This window comes from Lemur catta, chromosome 21 (genome assembly GCF_020740605.2).
Source record: "Lemur catta isolate mLemCat1 chromosome 21, mLemCat1.pri, whole genome shotgun sequence".
Classification (NCBI taxonomy): domain Eukaryota; kingdom Metazoa; phylum Chordata; class Mammalia; order Primates; family Lemuridae; genus Lemur; species Lemur catta.
The window spans coordinates 24,385,867-24,409,530 of record NC_059148.1 but is presented as its reverse complement, the minus strand read 5'-3'; the positions used below and the strand labels follow the sequence as shown (position 1 = coordinate 24,409,530).

The following is a 23,664-nucleotide window of genomic DNA, read 5'->3' as shown; positions in this document are numbered from 1 at the left end:
GTCACGGTTTTACTTTTTCAGATACCGCACCGAGCACGATGTCTGTTACACAGCAGGTGCTGAACACACGTCTCCTGACATTAAACCGCATGTGTTTGCATGCAGGGGTCAGCCTTTTTGAGCCTCACCCTCTCTTTTTCTCCACAAAATGACACGATTTATTAGGACTAGACATGTGCTCTCCAGGTCATGTTTGCAACCTCAGGATGTCTTCTCATGAGTTCCTCGTGTGGGTAGTTTGGGGGTGGCCACCTCGGCTGTAATCACTGCCCAGATGACCACGATGTGCTTGGATGTGCTCATTTCCCCAGTCCCTGCCCTGCCTGCGTCTTCTCTGCCCCTGACTCCCGAGAGCCCATTTTTTCTGATCTGCACCCTCCTGCCTTCCACGTTCCCTGGTTCTGACCACTGCTTTCCGCTTTCTAGCCCCTTTCCCTGCCAGTTCAAGGACCCCCAGGGGTGGCCTCATGGATGACAGAGAATCCCTTTGGATTTGGCCACTTAGGTCTCCATTAGGTGGCCAGAAACAGAGTTGGAGGTGGCACAGGGCTGGCTACTTCCAAACTAGAGTTCCTCCTTCTAGAACAGTGCTTGACCTGCGGTACTGCCCTGTTGAGCCTTTCTTTCTTCCTTTCCTCCTCTTGCTTAAGCCTTTGGCAGGACAGTTTGGGGCTTGAGGCCAGCGATTCAGCTGAGAGGGCTCCGTGCCAGTTCTTGTCTCTCCGGAGGTCGGTGCATTTGTCCAAGGTCTGCCTGGCTTTGGAGCCTTTGCTGATATGCATGGGCAGTGTGGGTCTACCTTCCACGCCATCCTGCAGCCAGTTGTCAGAAAGAGAAGGCCTGAGCAGAGGGACGTGCTTTCTGCTTTCCTTCCGCGTAGCATCTTCTGCTCAGTTTGATCTGGGGCCTTCGCGGAGCCAGCCGGCACAGAAGCACCGTGGCGATGCCGGGCCTGGAAAACTCATCAGTGTCACTCTGGTTTATTTTCCTCTCCTCTTTGAGCTTTTTCCCATGGAGTGGGGCTCTCAGTGACAACTGGCAAACGGTTGGGCGACTGCTCGTTGTCATTCTGGTAGGCACTGGTTTCCGGAGGGCTCCGAGTGCTTTGTGGGTATTCGCATTTGTTTCTGCGATGCCGGGAGCACAGTTGGCGCCAGTCCCAGTTTTTAGATGAAGAAACTGAGGCTCTGGGAATTAAGAGCGTGAACTGGGGGGAGGGGAGGGGCACAGCTGGAGTGAACTTGGGCGTGCAGGGTTACAGTGTATCTCGAAGAGGATGTGCAAGGGTGTGTGTGAGTGAGAATGCGTGAGGTTGTGTGCACTGAAGAGAGTGAGAGGGAGGGGGAATAGAAGTAGGGTGGGGTCCTCAGTAGAGCCCAGAACAGTCACTCTGCATTTTTTTCTGATCAGAGCCACCTCCTAGGAGGAACTCACAGCCCTTTTATCCAAAGCAGCTTCTCCCCAGGCACTAAAGGAGGGCTCCAGTGGTTTACCGAGCGGACCCTGCTTGCTGGACAGGGGTGGGTTGTGGAAGCCCTCCCCTCCTGCCTGCTCTTGTGCGCTCCTCCCCGGTGCAGCTTTATGGCCGGCATATGGAAACTGTTTCTATTTATCCAGCACCACCCGGACGCTGCCGCACGCTGTGCTCCAGCGAACGGAAACTTTGGATTCCCCGCAGGGTCATTTCAGAGGCTGCATGCAAAGCAGCCAGCTGTTTTGCAGGGGAGCGTCTGGGCCCTGTGACATCAGCGTGGAGGAAGCGTTACCATCTGTGCAAACAGGTCATCCTGGTTTGTCTGCCTGTCCTCTGTAGCGGGAGCCGCTCTCATACTTTGAGTCAGAGTTTTTGTTGTTTTGTATTGTAATGCCTGTCGGTTCTGCTGTTTCTTTCTGTTCTTTCCTGCCTGGGAGTGATACTCTGTTCTCCCCCCGGGCTGATTGCCAGGATTCAGGGAGGGTCGTTGAGGGGTAAGTGCCACATAAATCTTTAGTGGCCAGAGTCTGCAGTCCGAGAGGCCGTGCCTGTCCTATCAGTCTGGTTTTCCCGAGGGAGCTCTCTGCCCAGGGTCCCAGAAGTGCAGAACACAACGTTCCCCTTCGTGGAACTTTCCCCGGAGGCACAGAACGAGATCTTCCTGGCTGCCAGGAATGTCCCTGGTCAGTCCCTCCGGCCCCTCTAAACCTGCGCGTGGAGACGCTCTCTTGCCGTGAGAGCCGGGGAGACCGTCGTCCATCGCCGGTGCTGCCCTCGTCTGCTGCCTCCTTCCCTCCCGAGTTTCCAGCCCAGCTGCCCCCCGGGAAGGGCGGACATGCAGCGAGGGCCCGCCGTCATCCTCCTGGAGGAGGCAGCGCAGGGCCGGCTCCCCGACAGCCCCGTGGTGAGGTCGTCCCCGCTGCGCCAGCCGGGCCCTTGTGGTACGCCTCCGTCCCTGCCTTTCCAGCTGGCCTGGAAGAACCTGCCCTCCTCTGGGCACGAACGGTGCAAGTCCGAGGCTGCAGGTGTTGATTCGTACGTGGGCTCTAATCACCAGTTTGAGAGGGCCGGTCCCAACACACAGAGGATGGGGCTGGACTTGGGGCGAGGTGGTGTGTGCCCACCCGACCACTTTGTTGTCTAGGACTCTTCCCAGGAAATGCAAATTCAGTCCAGGAGTACGTGGGTGGTGGTGGTGGGGCTCCAGCTTACCTCACCAGAGCCGGTGGGTGCTGACAGCCACTGGGGTCTGACGCTGCCCAGGCAGACCGCCCGGAGCAGGCCCCGTGGGCGTGCCCCATGGGCTTCCGTGGGCACAGACCATCTCCAGGCTTCATGCCCCACAGTGACCAGTCAGGGCACCCAGGAGTCCCTGCACACCGTCATCTCCCACTTCGAGGGAGCTCATTCCAAGAAGGCTGGGCCCACTGGGATCGGTTCCCCAGCAAGCAGGGCTCGCTCTCCCAGAGACCACCCGTCTGAACCGCAGGCCCACACCCTGACTCCCCCGGACTGGGCTGCCGCCCTGGCACTCTCACCTCCACCAGAGCCCCCTGCCCCCTGCTGGCCCCCTTTTCATGGGCCTTCGCTGGCCTTTCTCTTTGGGCAGCTTTCGTGGTACCTCATGCTGCAACAACGCGGCACTCGGGAGTTGGAGCGTTTCCATCACCTCCCCAGCCACTTGTCCAGCCTCGGAAGTGGGAAAGAGGGTTGGAGCAGAGCGGGCTGGCCAGTGCATTAGCGCCCCATGGGGCAGCCCGGCCCCGCCCCTGCAGCGCACTGGAAGTGCTTTTGGCCTTGGCTGGCGAGGCCTCGCTGCTGTGTGAAGGCCACACATGAAAGGAGTGGGCCGGGCCTGGCTCCCTGCCTCCCGGCAGCGCCTGTCTGTAATCCCTAAATGGGTCGCCCAGCCGCTCGTGCCCGGTGTGAAGGAGGCTCTTTGAAATCACCTGTGGCTTTCCTGAAAAGCCCCTCGGCAGCCCTTGTCACCCTGGGCCTTTCAGCCCTTTCCCCGCATGACAGCCACAAAGAAGCTATCGCACTTTGCCTTTTGGGACCTCGTGAGCACACCACGTCCTGTTTTCTGAGAAAGTGTAAGGCTGAATGGTTAGAAGCACAGAACAAAGTCTGCCCTGTTCTGGGGGCTGAGCTCTCTATAGGGGAGAGCTCTCTATTCTTTCCCCTTCGCGCTTGAATCGTACCTTTCCCTTTGCTTTTTGACGTTCTACCCTAAATTACTCTTACACAAAATAGCCCCTCTTCAGCAAATCCTTAAAAGAATGATCTTTAAAAATACAAAGCAATCATGTCACGCCACTTCCTAACACCCTTTGGTGCTGCCTGCTGCCCCCCGGGTGGAGTTGGCCCTCCTTCCCGAGGCCCGCCAGCCCCTGGCCTGCCTCAACTGCCCCACATTCCACATGTGGAATCTTTGGGACAAGATTTTCCATTTCACTTCAATTTGGATAACGTTTGTTGGCCGTTTATACGTTGTGCCCGATGCTATTCTGGGCCCTGGGGACACCGCAGTGAACAAGACAAGTCCCTGCCCAGCTGGAGCTGACGTTCCAGGCAGGGAACCAGGCCCAGGAGCACACAAGTGCCCTGTGAGGCGGTAATGCAGCCCCTGGAGGACAACTCAGGCAGTGCGCGGGTCAGCGAGAGGGTGGTGTGGCTTTAGCGGGAGGCCAGGGGCAGCGTTTGGGTGAAGAACTGGAAGGTGAGAGACGCTGGCCTTCAAAGGCCTGGCAGGCAGAGGGAACAGCGTGCAAAGGCCCTTAGGTGGAGCGTTCCAGGCATGTTCCAGAATAACAAGCAAGCCATTGTGGGGGCGGGTGAGACGAGATGACGCAGAGAGGTCGTGGGTCGGGTTGCATGTGACCTTTTAATCCAGGAGAGGCTGTGCGTGTTTGGGGCCGAGGAGTGATACCATCTGGCTTAGTTTTCTTGAAGATTACAGTTATACCAAACTATTGTAAAAAGCTTACTTAAGAGCACATGCACACAACAGAGGACTCTCTGACTGGGAGATTGGGACAGGGCGCAGGGAGACGGAAGGGGCTGCGCCAGTCCAGGCAGGGCTGGCTCAGGCCGCGGTGTCGGGGAGGAGCGGTGAGAAGCGAGATCTTGTCCAGGTGCAGCCAGTGTGTGGGGACCGCTGAGCATAATCCCGGGAGGGGCTGAGCCTCCCGGTCCCTGAGGCCCCTCCTGCCCCGGATTCTCTGTTGATGCAGCTGTTCCGTTCCGCATTTATAGGGCGAGGGAAATAGACTCTGTCACCCCACCAAGACCTTTTGCCTGTCCACCAGTCACTTGTGGCCCCAGGGGTGCCTCCCAAGAGCTCCGGCCAATGGGGGTGATGGTCTGTGCACAGACCAGTCACTTGGCCTTATTGATTGGGTCACGGACGCTAAACCTGTCTCACAGCGGCGTCCTGTCAGTCAGAGCAGCGGCCGAGGGTGACACCACAGCAGACAGCGGGGCAGCAGAGCCACCCTCACGTTTCTCTGGTGAGAGATAAGTGATAAATGGGTGATCCCGGAGGCCTGTGTGCTGGACCTGCTCTGTGACCAATGGGCCCCGTTACACGGGGCACGTCACACCCCCTCCCTGGCCCTCAGTTTCCCCATCTCTCAAAGGTGGGCACTGAATTAAGTGGTCTCTAGGATCTGTGCCATGCCTCGAAGTCCCTGTACCTGTAAACAGCTCCCCACTCACCAGCTAAACGTCTTCTCTGTTGTAACACCTTTTGGAGGCCCCATGGTGGCAGGATGGGGGGAGGGTGGGTACTCACTGCCTCTAGGGACAGGTGCTCCTGGAGGGCAAGGGCTGTCCAGGTACATACCTGCAGTCCCTGCCCAAGGCCCAGCACCTGGGAGCTGCCCTCCACCTCAGGGAATGCCCACCGAACAAAGAGTGGGTGAACAAGGATTATATCTAAGGCTCCGCATGTCCTTTGTGCTCTGTGGCCCTCGAGCCCCAGGACAAAGCCCAACTGCTGTTCGGAGTTTGGTGCAGGATGGAGAGAGACATAGCAGGAGCTGGATCCTGACCTCACTCGCTGTTCCAAGGAGTCTGAGTCTTTTTCTGTGGGCCGAACAATGAAGGATTTTAAGCAGCAGAGTGACACAGTCACAGTTAGTCTTTACAGAATTCACCCTGCAATAAGGTGCCTGGGTCAGGTCATCAGGAAAGGACTGGAGTGCGAGAGGCAGTCTGAAGGCTGCAGCAGGCTTTCCGGTGAGAGACAGGAGGCCCCACCGAAAGCAGGCAGAAGAGGTGGGTGGGAGAGCGGAGACCCTCCCATATCTGGCGACTTAGGCCCCGAGGAGTGAAGAGTAAGTGCACCTTAGTTTCCTCAAGTCTGAATTGGGAATAATAATATTACCTACTTCACAGGGTTGTTGGAAGAGTTAAAGAGGTTAAAGATATAAAGTACTTAGATACATATCAGTTATCTGTTGCTGTATAACAACAAATCACTCCCAAACATAGAGCCTTAAAATAACAACATTTATTTTGCTCATGGTTTTGCCATTTGGACAGGGCTTGGTGGAGGTGGCTTTTTTCCCTGCTCTGTGCAGAATCAGTTTGGACAGCTTGACTAGGGCTGGAGGATCTATTTTGGGGATGGCTCACGTATGTGGCTGAGAAGTCAGTGCTGTGTGTCGGCTGGGCTGTGACCTGGGACCCTTGATTCTGCTCCACGGGCCTCTCCACCTGCTACTTGGGCTTCCTTACAAAATGGTTGCTAGGTTCCAAGAGCGAGTAGCCCCAAGAGAATAAGGTGAAAGCATTTTTTGAAATGTAAAATGGTACAGTCATTGTGGAAAACAGTTTGGCAATTTCTTAAAAAGTTAAAACATAAGATCTTAGCTATTTCACCTCTAGGTATTTATCCAAAAGAAACAAAAGTGTATGTCCGCACAAAGCCCTGTATATCAGTGTTCATAGCAGCTTCATTTGAAACAGCCAAAGGCTGGAAACCACCTGACTGTCCATCAACAGGTGGATGGATAAACCGCGGTGCATCCACCCAGTGGGATACCACTTGGCAATAAAGCAGAATGAGCTATTGATACGTGACACAACGAGGATGAGTTTTTAAATAATTATGCTGAGTGAAAGAAGCTAGATGAAGGAACACATACTGTATGATTCCATTTATGCAGAGTTCTAGGAGATGCAGATTCATCTAGTGGTGACAGAAAGCAGATCAGTGGTTGCTTGGGGAGGGATGGGCAGGGAGGCACGAGAGGGTGGTGGACATGTTACCTAGATTGTAGTGATGATGTTGCAGGTATGTACATATGTCAGAATCAAATTGTACACTTCAGATATGTGTAGTTTTTTAACGTGTCACTTACACCCCCATGAAACTGTTCTTCAAAATGGGTGGGGAAGCACTTTGCACATGGCCATACCGGGTTGCCCTTGCTGGCAGTTCAAAATCAGAAGGGCCTTTTGTGACCCAACAACCTGCCAGTTTCCTGCCCTGTCCCGTGCGGTTGTGAGCCTGACACGTTTGTGCCCTGTCAGGGGTGCGAATCTCAGCATCCAAACGTTTATTCCTTTCTTTATCTTCCTACAGGCGGATCACTTACAGTGTGGATTGTGGGGAGCCAGACTTTCATCCTAGATTCACTTCTCCCCAATCACTTCACAAGTTGAGAGTCATTTCTTGGTGTCACTGTTTACCATGTGTGTCAGTAGAGACGCTTGATTGTTGTGACAAACCCAACTCAACAGACTCAAATAGGATCTTTGTCAGCTCAGATTTTGGAAGTGAAGGGGTGGCTTTGGGGCACAGCTGGGTTCCAGGGGTGCAGCGGGTATTATCTCTTGCTTATTGTTTTGTTCTGCGTTGACTTCCTTCCCGGGCAGGCTTTCCCACGTGACGGCAGAGGCAGCCGCCAGTGACAACAGGGAAGGAGCCCCTCCTTCCTAATGGGTCCAGGAATGCTTCCAAGTTCAGCCCTCCCTGGCCAGGCCTGGGCCAGCACCCCTTCCTGGTCCAAATCCCTGTGCTCAGGGGAGACTAGGGGCTCGTATTGCCAGGCCCTGGTCACCTGTCCGAGGAGCCAGGGGTGGAGTCGGCCAGGGCAAAACGATATTGACGGAGAGCAAGGAGAGCTGGTTCTGCAAAGGCAGATCAGGGTGGTGCTGCTGGAACAAGACGCGTGGATGTCAGCAGGGAAAAGCAACAGCTGGCCCTGCACCACGGGACAAATCCAGTTATTTTTAATTTTTAACCATGTAGAATATTAACATGCTTCCAAAAGTCAAAGTATACAAAAAGCACGCTCCCTTTGAGTGACACTTCTACCCTGTTGCTCACACCCCTTATAGGTAACCAGTTTCATTGAGTTCTCCTCTTCTCTTGCTGTGTTTCTTTTTATAAAGATAAGTAGATATATGTGTGTTTTCTTGTTTCCTCTGTTTTTTTTTTTTAACACAAAAGATAGCAGCCTGTATGTGCCCTTTTGTACTTGCTTTTTTTCACTTAACAAGAGAAAGAAATTTTTAACCAGCCGTACTAACTCTTGCCGTCACGAGAACACAGGATCAAGTGTTGGCTCGAAGATAATGGGATGTACGTACGAGCATGTGAAGTGACTGCTAGTCTTCCCTTCTGCTGAATGGTGTCTTTATTCTCTTTAGCCTGGGCCGTAAGTGACTCTCTCTCTTCTTCCAATGCAGATGGGGGCAGCTATGCCATCCACGACTCCCAGACTCCCAGCCTGAGCTCCGCGGGCGAGAGTTCCCCCTCCACGCCCACCAGCCCCAACTGGGAGATGAATTATCAAGAGGCAGCGATCTACCTCCAGGTGAGTATCTCCCACTGGCACCTGGCTGTTCTGTGCACCTGTCGGCAGGGCGGGGCAGCCAGCACTCTACTAGCTGCCCAGAAATTCAGTTCTGGCCTGGGTGCCCGCTGCTGCTCGTGTGTGAGCTTCTTGTTCGTAAGACAGTCTCGTGAGCTAACTTGATCGTGCTCATAGAGCACCAGCTTGTCCTCTGACCCCTGGTTTGGGGCTGTGCCTGCCCCAGAGTTTCCCTGAGTCTGTCTCTTCGGCCTTCCCTGCCCCCCATCCCCCCTGCTCAGGGCACTCTGAGGGGGCAGGTTCTCAGGAGGGAATGCCTTGTCTACTCCACGCTGTCCTGTCCGCTATCTATGCGCAGCAGGGGTTTGCCCCTGTGGCGCAGGGAACTTAAAGCTCTTCGTTTCTTTCCTGTTTAACTTGCTGCCGCCTTCATGTTTGCTATTTCATGCTTGTTTTTCCTTTTTTTGAAAAAAAAAAAAAATTTTGTAATAAAAGTAATACATGCTCGGTACAACAAATTTAGATATAAAGAGGAAATGAAAAACATTCACCCAAGGCAGTCACTGTCAACATCATTTCCTTCCAGGTTAAAAACAGAATACGTATTCTGAGAATAATATATGTATATTCTAAAATAATTTGAAAGTCATGTGGTATCTGGAGTTGTATAGTCTGCTTTTTTATAGCATGTGTTATAGTAGAGGTTTTTTCCCTCATGTTCTTATAACCCTTTTGTAAACATAATTTAAATGGTTTTAAATTACAGCAGGTAAATTATCCTAATTTACTTAAATATCCTGATAATCTTGGATATTTTCCCTTATTATGAATGATAATGTAAGGACAATCTGTGCCCCCCCCCCTTGGTCTTAATATCTAGGATAATTTTACTAGGAAAGACTCTAAGTAACAGAATTACCAGGTAGAATTAACATTTTTTAAGGCACTTGCTATTTAGATATTTGAGTCTAAGGCTATCCCAGGTGGAGCCCTCTCTAGGGGAGATTATTGCCTTTTTACTACCAACCCGACTGGCTGTGGCATTTGTGCCTTAATCCTGCCATTCTTGTTTCTGTAAGATTTCAGTTTCCGGTATGCATTGAGTAAGGGTTTGCATGAGGTTTTTCTTAAATTCATTTGAATAATAATTTTCCTTACTCTTTTTTCTCTGAAGCAGCTCTCTGCTGCAAGTATTTGTTTTGTCATTAAAAAAAAATTTAATAAAATTCAGACATTTATATGATAGTTCAGTGTCTGTATATCTCTCGTGTGTTCATGTGATATCACATAGACCTGTGCTCCTAAGACAAGCACATCTTGTTTCAGGTGAAGGTGACAGAAACGTTTTAGGACAGTTTTAGCCAGCTCAGGCATACCTGTTAATGATCTAGCAGGGTCACCTTATACATGTCACCTTCTCTGAGGTTGAATAGGAGCTTGGGATGGGTCAGACACAGAAGCAGAATGGTTGGGGACCTCAGGAACCTGACAATTCCTTCCTTCCCTGAGCAGGTAAGGACATTGGTAATAAAAATATGAGACTTTAAGGGGCACCTGCTAGTCTTTGTATTAATAACAATCCTCTGAGGCCCTTGTGATTATCTCCCACTTTACAGGTGTGGCAACTGAGACTCAGGTGGGCCACATGATGTCCAAAGCCACCCAGCTAGTAAGTTGCAGGGCTTGCCTTTCAACTGTCCCCATAGATTCCTAATTATCTTCTTTCTTCTATACATTGTTGCATCATTTCTGTACCTGACCACGTGTATCCATATCCACGTGAAAATGGGCCGTGTATTTGTGGGGAAAAAGTAGTTAACAGAATAGCAGGTGTAGTATGATCATTTTCCTATAAAATTTATGTACATTTAGCAGCATATATGTGTGTGTATGTACAGCTATCCATACATATCCGGAAAGGTATTCTACATATTAAAAGCAATTATCTCTGGCTGATGGAATTTTTACTACCTTCCAATTCTGTGTATTATTTGAATTATTTTACTGAAAAAGTATCATTTTTAGAAAATAGAAATACAAGCAAAACCCAGATCCCTGTGAGGAGTGATTTACAGCTGTTTTGGAAGATGGGTTTAGGTGGCGTCAAGATGTCCTTTCCTTTTGTGCTTGCAGCGGAGCAAGTGCTGCAGTGAGCCGGGCTGTTGGTGTGCTCGCGTAATTGGCCCTTGCTGTTTGGAGGGAAACTGGTGCCTGCGGTTTTCTCTCCCGCCACATTTTACCTGCTAACTCACTCACCCTCGGGAGCCGTGTGCTCAGCGATCCTCACACCTTTGCGCCAGTACTCATTTCTGTGTGGACTTCGACCCTAGGGAGCAGAGAGCGAAGGCTTGAAGTCACTACAGCTGGCCTTCCTTGTTTTTCCTAATCCAGTTTATAAATAGCAGCCAGGAAAAAAGGCCCATGTCTTCCTTTGGGGTTTGGATCAGAATCCAGTGACGTGAGTAACATGCCCCTCCATCAGCCCCCTGTCTCCTCTGGGGCAATTCCAAGACCCAGAGTTAAAAGCTGAGCCTCACATGTCACTAATTTCTTCTAGCCAGGCCTCCAGTCCGGGCTATTTGTTGGAAGAAATTGCTCAAGAATTGTATTTTTTCGTAATTTAAACCAGAAGCTTCCCAGGCCACTGTGTGTGTCCTCTTCCCCACCCACCATGACCGTGGAGGTGGCAGTGAGAACCACAGCCTGGCACAGACCACAGCCGTGCCCAGCCTGCCCTCCGTCTGACTGCCGGACGTTTGTTCCCTTTGTGGGACCCGCCCTGTGGGGTCTGCGGCCGGGTCTGCGGTTTCTCTTCAGTTCTTACTAATGACGGTAGCAACGTATCCAGCTTCACGGAAGTGACTCGCTCAGAGTTACTCTGCAGACCTCAGGCAAGGCCCTTCCCAGAATAGGCGTTTGTGAGGATGGCAAGGGTGGTCTTACCCCAGAATAATTGACGGTCTCGACTGCATTCCTGAACAGCTGGGATGCTTTCAGAAGGGCTCTGGGTGAGGGAGTTCAGGCTTTCGTGCTGGCTCTTCCACGTTTCTCCTCTCGGAAGTAGAGCTCGTGGGAACAGTCTCCACTCTGAGGATTCGTGCAGGTGTGAATGCGGCAAGGCCTCAACCTCAGCCGGGCTGGGGCTGGATCGTGCTGCGCAATGGGGGCATCCTGTGCATTGTAGGATGTTGGGCAGCAGCCCTGGAATCTACCACTAGATGGCAGTAGCATCTCCCACCCCCATTGTGACAGCCAGAAATGTCTCCAGGCATTGCCAAAGGTCTGGGGCATGGTGGAGTGGTGGTTTTGCAAAATCAGCCCCAGTTAGAAGCACTGAAGCAAGGTGATGCATGCAAACCATGAGCCAAGTAAGTGCTCACGAGGTCACTAAGCATTAGCTGCTGGTGACCACGGACAGAGCTGCTCGGGTGGGAGGCCCCTTGCTTCTCCCCTTGCCCACCAGCTCCAGGGAGGCCATGGAGACCTTCCCCGAGAAGGCTGACCCTAACAGGGAGGGTCAGCAATGGCCGTAGCGTGTCATCTGCTTGTGTTTTCTTTTTTGAGATGGAGTCTCACTCTGTCCCCTGGGCTACAGTGCTGTGTTGTCATCGTAGCTCACAGCAACCTCAAACACCTGGGCCCAAGCGATTCTCCTGCCTCAGCCTCCTGAGGAGCTAGGACTACAGGCGTGTGCCATGATGCCTGGCTAATTTTTCTATTTTTAGTAGAGATGGGGTCTTGCTCTTGCTCAGGCTGGTCTCGAACTCCTGAGCTCAAGCTATCCTCCCACCTCGGCCTCCCAGAGTGCTGGGATTACAGGCGTGAGCCACCACGCCTGGCTTGCTTGTGTTTTCAGGTTGACTCCAGGGCTATGTCATTTATTTTTTACATCATTAGCAGAAGGCCAAGATGGTCATTTAGAGCAGAGGTGCTGGAGTCTGACTGTCGGGCTCCGTCACTCCAGGCCGCTACTGAAACTCCGCCTGCTGAGGTTCTCTCATCTCTGTCAAATGCGGATAATCAAAGTACCGCCCGAGAGGGAGGTTGTCAGGAGTCACTGGGTGAGAAGGGCTCTGGTGACGGGCCAGCACGGGTGCTTGGTCGTGGTGAGCACTTGGTCAGGGTCCGCTGCTGTCTAGTTACCGTTGGGGTGAAGGAATCAAGGGCAAGGCCCATCATTCTACAGAGATTAGGAAATTATAGGGAGATGGCAAAGTAAATGAAGAAGTGGGAAGTGGGCATGAAACGTCACCTCATGCCTGTTGGAACAGCTGTCATCAAAGAGATGAAGGATAAGTGTTGGTGAGGACGTGGAGAAAAGGGACCCCTCAGGCACTGTTGGCAGGAACGAAAGTTGTACAGTCATTATGGAAAACAGTACAGCGGTTCCTCAAATCATTAAAAATGGAACCACCACACAAGCCGGCAACCCCACTGCTGGGTCTATATCCAAAGGAAGTAAACCCAGTGTGTCCAAGAGATGTCTGCAGTCCCGTGTTCATTGCAACGTCGGCCTCCACAGGTGCCCCTCAATGGGTGAACGGCTAAGAAAATGTGGCGTCTAAATACCATGCAATACTACTATTCAGCCTTCCAAAAGAAGGCACGGAGTTCCCGTCGGACAGGAGGAGTACGTTTTTGAGATCCATTGCACTGCATGGTGACTGTAGTTAATAATGGAAGGTATATTTCAAAATTGCTGAAAGAATAGATTTTAGATGTTCCCACTGTGGGGGAAAAAAGAGACGTATGTGAGGTGATGGATATGTTAATTAGCTTGGTTTTAATAATTCTATAATGTATAAATATATCAAAATATTACCTTAGACCCCATAAATCCATACAATTATTATTATTTGTCAATTAAAAAAAAAGAAGTAAGATGTAGGGAATCCTGAGTTAAGTAAAAATATAGCAGCGACACCCCTCTGAGTTTAAAGGGTCTGACTAGGCAGGGTTTTTGGCTTCTTTTTTTCTCATAATGTTCATATAAGCTATAATCATAATGGCTGTATCTGTGTCGGCCTCTGCAGAGCCTCGTTGCCCAGGCCGGGCTGGGACTCCTGGTCTGGAGCGATGCTCATGCCTCGGCCTCCCGGGTGGCTGGGACCACAGGCTGGCATCACTCCCGGCTCTCTCGGGAGCTTTTTATCCTTGGTTCCTCCAGGTGGTTTTTAAGAGGCAGCAGGTCTCTTGAGCCCCCTTGGCGGGCCAGCGTGCAGTTTCCTGAGGAATGTAATTCTGATTTTCCATCACCATCCGTCTCTGGCCCGGACCGTCCCTCGTCTGCCCGGGGCCTTCCTGCCCTCCCTGCCCCTGGCACCTCTGTGTGTCTCCCCACCCACATGCCCACGTTGCTCTTGTCCTTTCAGGAAGGCGAGAATAACGACAAGTTCTTCACCCACCCCAAGGATGCCAAAGCGCTGGCGGCCTACCTCTTTGCACACAACCACCTCTTCTACCTGATGGAGCTGGCCACAGCCCTGCTGCTGCTGCTGCTCTCCCTGTGCGAGGCCCCCGCCGTCCCCGCGCTGCGGCTCGGCATTTACGTGAGTGCCCGCGGGGCTGGGCTTCACGGAACCCTGAGAGGGAACATTCTGGAAGGGCAGATACCACAAATAGACTTAAGACGGAGAGCTGTGAGGTGGTCCTAGAGGCCTCGGGAGCAGAAATGGCTCGACCGTCTTGCCTGGGTGTCCCCGCTGGAGTGACTGTCCTTCACCCAGTCTCTCTGGGATTCTGCCCACTGGGGAATTCCAGGGAAGGGCAGGGTCCCGTTGGCCGCACTCAGGGTCGGTGGAGTGAGGCTACAGGTGGGTGGGTCACCTGATGGACAGTCACACTGCGCTACCTCCAACTCCAAGGAGCGGGCAGTGAGGTGTGGTCACCCATGGAGGTGGGGGGATGTGTCCTGGGCAGCCCCAGCCCGCAGCTGCCCTCACACCCAGGCCAAGCCATTGTCCGGCGTGCGGAGGCATCCTTGTCCCCTTCTCAGGGAGCGTGTGGGAGGCGCGGGAGCAGGGAAGGAAGCTCTGCCTGTCGAGTTGGGAGAACTCATCCAGCCTGGGCCCCGAGGCCCTCCCTGGCGTGGTTCGCCTTCCCGTTGCTCCCTGTGCACGCCTGAGACTGCTGCAGCCATTCCAAACTGCTCTGCGTTCCTTTCTCTCCACGCCTCCCCCATGCTGCCCCTCATGGAACCCTCTCCCCAGCCCTTCGTCCTGCCAGCCCCTGCGGCCCCACCTGCCAGCAGGCCCTGCCCTGCCACAGCAGGTGGCTTCCCACGTCCGCTTCCTGGCCGCACTTGACCTCCCAGCTGGGCGGTGAGTCCAGGAGGGCAGGGCCAGGTGGACTGGGTGTGCATTCAGGGTCTCTATGTGGCTTCCTTGTCGGTCACAGCCTGTTTGTCAAGGGCCGGGTAACACAGCCTAGAGGACGGGTCCCTGGAGAGGCTGCAAGCAGCCCGAGTAGAGGGAGGCTCATTTGAGGATCTTCCACCTGTTCTTCTTGTCCTTTTGTCCAAAATGAGGACAAAAATTTTGGGGGCTGCTGTCTGCTTCATAGCCCTTGTCTCTTGGACTATTAGACTTTCAGTTAATTCTGGGATTTTTTTTTCCCTTTTTTTTCCTTTGACAGTGTCTCATTGTGTCACCTGTGCTACAGTGCAGTGGCATCATCATAGCTCACAGCAACCTCAAATTCCTATGCTCAAGCGATCCTCCTGCCTCAGTCTCCCAGAGTGCTGGGATTATAGGCTACCACACCCAGCCAGCTTTTGTGTTTTAGCCCCTAATTCATACTTCCTTAATGTCTTTTTTTTTTTTTTTTGAGACAGAGTCTCGCTCTGTTGCCTGGTAGAGTGCTGTGGCGTCAGCCTAGCTCACAGCAACCTCAAACTCCTGGGTTCAAGCGATCCTTCTGCCTCAGCCTCCCGAGTAGCTGGGACTACAGGCATGTGCTACCATGTCCGGCTAATTTTTTTTCTATATATATTTTTAGCTGTCCAGATCATTTCTTTCTATTTTTAGTAGAGACAGAGTCTCGCTTTTGCTCAGGCTGGTCTCGAACTCCTGACCTCGAGTGATCCTCCTGCCTCGGCCTCCCAGAGTGCTAGGATTACAGGCGTGAGCCACCACGCCCAGCCTTTTAATGTCTTTTATAGGCCTTTTGTAATTTATATGAAATGCTTCCTGGAACAAGGCTAGATATAAAATTTTTCCTTATCTCTTTTCTCTTTTAAAGTTCAGGCTCCTCCCAGATTTTCCATTGCATGGGTCAGCATGTCTGTTTCATGACTATCGAGGTTACGTTTAGTGGTTCTGGGAAAGGCTCCATTACCAAGGCTAAGCCTTTGGTACCAGGGCCAGGCTTTTGTAGCTCTGGTGTGTGTTGGGAGGGGGTCCTGGCAGGGCTGGGGCACAGAAGGAGGTGGCTGTGGGCTCGGCTGGCGGTGACGCCTCTCCACACCCTCCGGTTGCAGGTCCACGCCACCCTGGAGCTGTTCGCCTTGATGGTGGTAGTGTTTGAACTCTGCATGAAGTTGCGCTGGCTGGGCCTCCACACCTTCATCCGGCACAAACGCACCATGGTCAAGGTGATGTGTCCTTCCATCTGTCCGTGTCCTCACAGCATTTCCTCCCACATCACCTTCAAACCTGTATCACAATTCAGAATCCCCCATGGGCCCAGTCTGTGCTAGGCGTGTCCCCGCCATGCCTCCGGCCTTGCCAGAAGCCCCCGGTGTCCTGGCAATACCAGCAGTCGCTAATGGGATTCAGTGTTTAGTACGTGCCGGGCACTGGCACGGTCTCCTTGGAGGCAGGTGTGTTGCTGTCACTGTTCTGCGTTCACCCAGACAGAGGAGACTGGGATCTAGATCCCAGAGAGTAGGGTCACACCCAGCTCTGTCTGCCCCCGGGCCCCTGCTGGCCTGTCACCGGTGTTGTGCCCCTTCCCTCTGGGCTTCATAGCGTGGCGTGGGTAGGAGCGTGTCAGGGTGGCACTTTGTCGTGTGAAGAACACGCGCAGTGGTCTAGGAGAATGTACCCAAGGAAGCAGAGACGAGGATGAGCTGCAGACCTCAGGAGCTCCTGGTGCGGGTGGGGAGGACAGGCAGAGGGGACAGGCAGAGTGGCGGCTTTGCCTCCTCAGTGAATACCGGCTGGCTCATTCTGGGGCCCCGCATCTGTGGCAGCAGCTGGAGCGCTCGTCTCCTGGGCCTGGCTGATGCTGGGGGGCAGCGTGAGAGAGAGGCGGAGCTCGGGGAGGGCTCTCGGGGGGCCGGGAGTGGGCACCGTCTCTCTCCAGCCCTCCGTTGAAGGTGTGCGGTGGAGGGCCGGGCTGCAGGGGCTGAGGGAGCTCTGTGCTGCCGCCCCTCAGACTTCCGTGCTGGTGGTGCAGTTTGCTGAGGCCATCGTGGTGTTGGTACGGCAGACGTCCCACGTGCGGGTGACCCGGGCACTGCGCTGCATTTTCCTGGTGGACTGTCGGTACTGCGGTGGCGTCCGGCGGTAAGGCTTTGTGGGGAGCTGGCCAGACAGTCGCCGTCACAGCCTGACCTCTGGGCGGGGGAGCGGGACCCTGGGAGTCAGCGAGTGGTGGGGTCCGTCCTGCACGGGGTGGAACACACGCACACTCGCTCTCCCTCTGCCGTGGACCCACCCGGAGGTGAAGGCGTCTTCCTGCTGCGGTTTAGGGTCTCTGACTCCAGGTCAGGACTCTTCCCGTCTTACCTGCGGCCTTCCGGAGCTGGCCGCTCTCTCGAAGCTTGTTATCTGCCCAAACGCAGCAGCCGCCGCCACTGCAGCTGCCTAAAAGCAGGCAACTCGCAAAGTCCGCGTGACTCAGGCCGGCTCTCCTGACACCTCGACCGAGGCTGTGGGACTGAGCTCAAACGACACCAAGCCTAGACTTAAATTTGCTTTTGGAGACTCCATCTGGAAAATTTCTAGGCCGGGGTACTGTTGGTGAGAACGGGCTACCAAATGATTCTCTGTGCCCGTCCTCAATGCTGGAAACTGGGTGCCCCAGGACTGGGTGGCCCTGGAATGCCTCTGTGCAGCCCACGTCCCGCTCGTGCAAGCTGATCTCTGCGCTCAAGCCTGTGCCCTTGGCCTTCTGCCGCTCCGTCCCTCTTTAGCAGGGAACTTGCCTGCTGGGGCTGTCACCAGGTGGAGGTGGCCCTGTGTGCTATGTCTGCCTGGTTCTTCCCTGCCACCCCTCAAGTAGGGGTCTCAAGCCACTTTAGAAAAAAACTAAGCTCACTGTCACGCCAGGGTGCAGCGGGGTTTAGTATTCCGAGTCAGCACAGCAGGGCCCCCTGTTGGTGAACGTGTCCCCCACGGAGAAGTCCCAGACAGCCCAGCCCAGGCTGGGCGCCCCCCGACCTGGCCCGTCTGTCTTTCCCCCCAGCAACCTGCGGCAGATCTTCCAGTCTCTGCCGCCCTTCATGGACATCCTCCTGCTGCTGCTCTTCTTCATGGTCATCTTTGCCATCCTCGGTGAGTTCTCTGCTCCCCCAGGCCCCAGCTGGTCTCCAAAAGCAAGTTCACAGTCGCAGGAAAACTATTTTGACAGTCTTAGTCCTTTTGGGCAGCTGTCACAAAATACTGTGGACCAGGTGGCTTATGCACAATAGAAATTTATTTCTCGCAGGCTGGGAAGTCCAAGGTCAAGGCAGTTGGTGTCTGGTGAGGGCCTGTTTCCTGGGCCAGAGATGGCACCTTCCTGCTGTGTCCACACGGGGCGGATGGGGCAAGGCAGCTCCCAGGGCCCCTTCTCTAAGGACACTAATCTCACTTGTGAGGGCTCCACCCTCACGACCTAGTCACCTCCCAGAGGCCCCCACTGTCATCGTGGGAGTTAGGACTTTAACATATGAATTTTGGGGGGGACGCAAACATTCAGACCATAGTGGACGGTTTTAGAAATTCAGAAAGGGTTTAAAAGTAATGCAAATGCCCACGGACCCACCATCCAAAGTGGGAAATGGAGAATTAGAAACGAAAGGGAAAGCAGCTTCGTAGCCTTTCACGATCTCGATTCCCTGTCCCCCCAGCGGAGTCCCCATCCTAAGGTGATCGTTCCCAGGCGTGTCTTTGTATTTTTACTGCGTGTTTACGTTTCCTTAAGCAACAAATCAGGAGTATTGCTTTGTACGTTTAAAGCATTTCTACAGATGTTCACATAATGCGTGTGTTCCCTTCTGCAGGTTGCTCTTTTGCTAAGCGTTTATGCTTTTGACGTTTGTTTGTGTTGTTCCCATGTAGACCCGTTTATTCATTTTCACTGGAGCGGAGCAAATTCGCCAAAACTTATTTATCTGTTCTTCTGCCGGCCATTTTTCTTCCTACAAATGCCACTGCAGGGAACGGTGCCTGTTCGATTCCCGGCACGCGGGCCTGGGAGTCTCTAAGACACCTGCCCGGGCCGTGAGGGTCTGCACACTTCAGCTTCCCCAGACTCAGGGCAGGTTTCCTCACTCTGAGGTCCTGGCTCTTCAGACAAGGCTGAGCCTGTGACAGCCACATGCAGGGCCTCCACAGTGGAGGGCTAGGAAGGCTGAAGTCCTGTCTTTAGGGCTCCTCGGGTGGCGAAGACAGTGGGACTAGCCAGCCCTGACTCTAAGGCCAGCGCCAGCGTGGACCCCGCCCCGGCCCCCGTGACTGCCCTGGCCTGAGCACTGGCTCCCACGTCCTACCTGCCACCCCAAATTCTTGCTAGAACTTCCTGTGTGCTTCTCCAGGCAGGCTGGCTTCCCCTGAGGGGAGAATTTCTCCCTTTTCCCGCTCAGGATTTCAAGGCCTCCAGGGAATCGCCCATTCTGGGAGGGAGGGAAGGAATAACGTTCCAACCTAGGACCTTGGCTGCCGGGAAGGACGGGACCTCTTTGGAATTTCATTTAGCTGCCATGTTCTCAGAACCAAGGGCCGCAAACCAGCAGTCTGGACTCCAGATCCAGCCTACAGATGGGTTTTGTTTGGTCTGAAAACTCGAGCCAGTATTTTAAAATTAGATTTTACATAAAAATACAGATGTCCAGCCTGTTTAAGGCTGCACCCGACAGTGCTGGGGCGTGTTCCCATTCGGGAGCGGGCGTCTGTGCCCCAGCACCTGCTCCCCTGGGCAGAGCTGAGCCTGCCGCTGCCGCAGTCCCCGCTGCTCCCCGATGCCCTTCCTGGGCTCGCTGACACCCAGGTTGGGGACCTCTGCTCTGATCCCTTTTTTGGTCTCTTTTTCCACCACCTTCTAGGTTTCTACTTGTTCTCCCCTAATCCTTCAGACCCCGTAAGTAATTGGCATGTTTGTCTATCTCTCCTTTTTTATGTGAGGCCCCTTCCCCCAGACAGGGTGGCCGCAGTGACCCTATCAGCCACACGAGGGAGGGCTGCTGGCCTGGGTCCTCAGCCTGGCTTGTGCAGGGCGCCTGCGGTTCCCCGTCACTGACACTTGGCCGTGAGCTGAGGGTTCCCCTTCCCTGTCCCTGAGCGGGATGTTGCCAGGATCAGGTTTGGAACACTGGAACGTTCTGGCAGGGCGCAGTGGAAGGGAGCCAGGCTAATTGCCCACACATGTGACTTCCTGGGGACAAGTCCCCCTGAGTCAGTCGTCTGCCTCTGCCAGAGCGAGTCCAGGAAGGGGAGGCCTCCGGACTCCACGTTTGCTCATTCCTCTGTGTCCCGTGATTCCTCGGGAGGACCAAGGGGTGGGGGCGGGGGAGGGCAGGGTGCTCGGGGTGGCCCACTGTGGCCTGTCCCTGGCAGCTCCGTGCTCTCAGCCTGGCCCCGGCGTGTTCTTCTGACTCCGTTTCCCTTGCAGTACTTTAGCACCCTGGAGAACAGCATCGTCAGCCTGTTCGTCCTCCTGACCACGGCCAAGTAAGCACGGGCTCTGCCCTGCCCCGGCCCCCGCTGGTGCCTGGGTCGCCCCCTCCGTCCGGCAGGGCGTATCCCGCATCTCACAGGGACAGCTGCGGGCACTGCCGGGAGACGGGATCGAGGGTAGGGGAGCGGGGCATGGAGGCTGGGAAGGCGGGGCAGGAGCTGGGCTCTGCGCGGCGTGTCCTCTGAGAAGGTGGAGGCGGGCCCACCTGGGCCCTGGGGTGACCCCTGCAAATGCAGTTTCCCAGATGTGATGATGCCCTCCTACTCCCGGAACCCCTGGTCCTGTGTCTTCTTCATCGTGTACCTCTCCATCGAGCTGTACTTCATCATGAACCTGGTGAGTGACCGTGCCTCGGGCACGGAGCAGCCCCCCAGCCCTCGCGGTGCTGGGCACCGAGCGAGTGGAGAGGTGGGAACTGCCTTCGGCCTCCCAGGGCAGAACGTCGGGGCGGGGAGTCCCAGACTCGGTCAGGTGTGGGGCTTTGGGGACCCCAGCAGGACTTACGGACTTTAGTGGGGTGCCAGTGGTAGCATCCATGCCCGGTTAGTGCTGCTGCTGCTCCTGGTGCTGGATTCTAAGCCAGGGCCACCCTGGGGCCTTGAGGTTCTTACAGCAAACACACACGGTCATCCCTCGGGATCAGAGCCATGCCCCTGCCCCAACACAGGCACCAAAATCCACAGGTGCTCAGGTCCCTGATACAAGATGGCATCGTGTCTGCATATAACCAACACGCATCCTCCTGTGCACTCTAAATCATCTCTAGACTACTCACAATACCTCATACAGTGTCGGTGCCGTGTAAACAGCTGTTAGACTGTACTGCTTACGGAGTGATGACAAGACAGTATTCTGTACGTGTTCGGTGCAGGTGCCACCATCCATTCCCCTCCCCCAAGTGTTTTCCATCCACGGTTGGTTGAATTCCCGGCTGTGGGCCCCACAGATAAGGACTGAGTGTCCTATAGCTGTAAAGCTGGCATTTATGAGGCCTTAGCCAGGCGGCACGCAGAGGGCTTTACATATGAGGATGAAATGACTTGACGTCCAAGCCTGGAGATTCCGTTATGATTATAATGCTCAGTACACACATGAAGAAACCGAGGATCAGAGTGGTAGAGTGACCTGCCCACAGCTGCACAGCTCGGAGCAGCCGGGCCGGGCTTATTCCAGAGCTCTGCCCCCAACCCCTCCGTCCTTCCGTGCCCACGTGCTGGGAATGTCTTGTGTGCTTCTACCCCGTTTGTCAGGGGCATCATAAAGCCCGACATAGAGCACATTCCCTGAGGGAGAACATACAGCCCTGTGCACACGGAGGTGTTTGCAGAGGCTCGGATGGCACCAGGCATGTCCCTGCCATCGGCAGATCACATCTGACACTAGGCTGTCAGGCCTGCCGAGAACGCGTCAATGACCGAGTTATCAGAGGGAGGCTTTGGATCCAGGCTTGTGTTTATTTTCTACTTCTGAAGAGCGTTCTTATACCAGCCACCACAGTCAGGCCCAGTATCAAGATGGAAGCCATCTTCTCTGGGGTAGACTTGTGAAATCTCCTAAAAACGTGAAGTCTTAAAAAGGAAGATAGTTTCTTGTTTGAATTCCTCAAGACCAAAAAGAAATACGTCAGCTACGTCTTTCTGTATTTGTTTTCATTTAGAATATATTTAGAGCTATGAAAATCTAGGGTGGGGCTCAGCACGCTGCGGTCTCTTGGCCAAATCTGGCCCCCAGCCTGTGTTTGTAAATAAAGTTTTATTGGGACGCAGCCATGGCCATTCGTTTACATATCGTCTGTGGCTGATTTCCTGACACAACCGCAGGGTTGAGTAGTTGAAACAGCCCATCTGGCCTTCAAAGTCTAAAATACTTGCTATCTGGCCCTTTACGGAGAAAGTTTGCTGACTCTTGATCTACAGGGAAAAAACGGTGGGTCAGTTTGAAGGGTAGAAAGGACCAGAGTTTCCCTCAAAACATTTTTTTTTTTTTTGAGACAGAGTGTCACTTTGTTGCCCAGGCTAGAGTGAGTGCCATGGCGTCAGCCTAGCTCACAGCAACCTCAAATTCCGGGGCTTAAGCGATCCTCCTGCCTCAGCCTCCCGAGTAGCTGGGACTACAGGCACGTGCCACCATGCCTGGCTAATTTTTTCTATATATATTTTAGTTGGCCAGATAATTTCTTTCTATTTTTAGTAGAGACGGGGTCTCACTCTTGCTCAGGCTGGTCTCGAACTCCTGACCTCGAGCGATCCACCCGCCTCGGCCTCCCAGAGTGCTAGGATGACAGGTGTGAGCCACCGCACGCGGCCCCTCAAAACATTTTTGAAAGACACAGTATTTCTGAAAGGATTCTTTCACATGCCCCCCGCGCCCTCCCCTCTCCCTCTGACAACGCAGCCTAGGCCGTTAATAAGCTGACTTCGCTATTAGGCAACCTCAGGATGTCATTTCCTTGCGTGCAGCCCTCCGCGTCCCCCTCATTTCAGGGGCCACATGGGAAGCTGTGACTTACAAGGGGAAGTAACGGGGCAGGAGGAGGAAGCGTTGGGCACGGTGGTGTCCTTCCTGCGGTGAGGTGGGAAGGGCAGTGGCAGTCAACCCCCCAGCCCCCTGCCCGACCGAGCGGGATTGGGCTCGGAACCCAGCACCTTGCTCTTGCTGCCTTCTTCTGCCCTGGCGTGTCCCCCCTGCCCAGCCCAGGATGAGCTGCAGGTGAAATGTGGGGAGAGGAGAGTAGGAAAGTAGACTTGGAACCTGGAGAAAAGTCATATCTCAATGTCTTCATGTATCCGAAGAGAGAAATTTTCAAGTGGCAACAAATGGCCTTCCTCTGTTGAGACTTGGAGACAAATTTCCGACACCACGCGGTGCAGGCAGGAGTCCTTCCCCGGCTCCCTCTGGGCTGGCTGGGCGAAAGCCCTGTGCAGGCAGACGAAGCCCCGGCCGCTCGAGGCCCTGCGTGCAGGGTAGCCAGGCTCTGTGCTTTTCTCTCACAGCTTCTGGCCGTGGTGTTTGACACCTTCAACGACATCGAGAAACGCAAGTTCAAGTCTCTGCTGCTGCATAAGCGCACCGCCATCCAGCACGCCTACCGCCTGCTCCTCAGCCAGCGGGTAGGGCCTCGAGGGGCCGGGGTGGGTCCCTGTCCTCCCTCCCTTGCCCAGGGCTGCCCCCAAGCACGGCAGGGCCAGCAACTTAGGAACCAGGAGTCCCGTCCCTGGGAGAGTGAGCAGGCGCCCTGCGTCTGGAGTGGCCGCCCCGAGGGGAGGGGGACAGCCTGGTTCTGGATCTTCCTCTGCCCCACGGTGCCCTCTTCCCTCCCGCAGAGGCCTGCTGGCATCTCCTACAGGCAGTTCGAAGGCCTCATGCGCTTCTACAAGCCCCGCATGAGCGCGAGGGAGCGCCTTCTCACGTTCAAGGCCCTGAATCAGAACAACACGCCCCTGCTCAGGTACGAGCGGGTGCCAGGTGGGGGCGGCATGGCCAGGT

General features: G+C 54.2%; 1 protein-coding gene across 6 annotated transcripts in view; it reads left to right on the top strand.

Moving 5' to 3' along the window:
* Window positions 1-23,664, top strand: part of TPCN1 (two pore segment channel 1) — a 55,870-nt gene that overhangs the window by 17,773 nt on the left and 14,433 nt on the right. For 4 of the 6 annotated variants that reach the window (XM_045534772.1, XM_045534771.1, XM_045534773.1 and 1 more), the window contains exons 3-12: window positions 8,174-8,301; window positions 13,671-13,847; window positions 15,776-15,889; window positions 16,675-16,805; window positions 17,707-17,795; window positions 19,547-19,581; window positions 20,113-20,171; window positions 20,415-20,514; window positions 23,172-23,288; window positions 23,502-23,626. In XM_045534772.1, coding sequence (XP_045390728.1) covers window positions 8,174-8,301; window positions 13,671-13,847; window positions 15,776-15,889; window positions 16,675-16,805; window positions 17,707-17,795; window positions 19,547-19,581; window positions 20,113-20,171; window positions 20,415-20,514; window positions 23,172-23,288; window positions 23,502-23,626 — 1,075 coding nt within the window. Of the gene's footprint in view, window positions 1-7,481; window positions 8,067-8,173; window positions 8,302-9,914; window positions 9,968-13,670; window positions 13,848-15,775; window positions 15,890-16,674; window positions 16,806-17,706; window positions 17,796-19,546; window positions 19,582-20,112; window positions 20,172-20,414; window positions 20,515-23,171; window positions 23,289-23,501; window positions 23,627-23,664 lie in introns of those variants that run through there. The other 2 variants (XM_045534770.1, XM_045534774.1) reach the window with 2 other exon arrangements.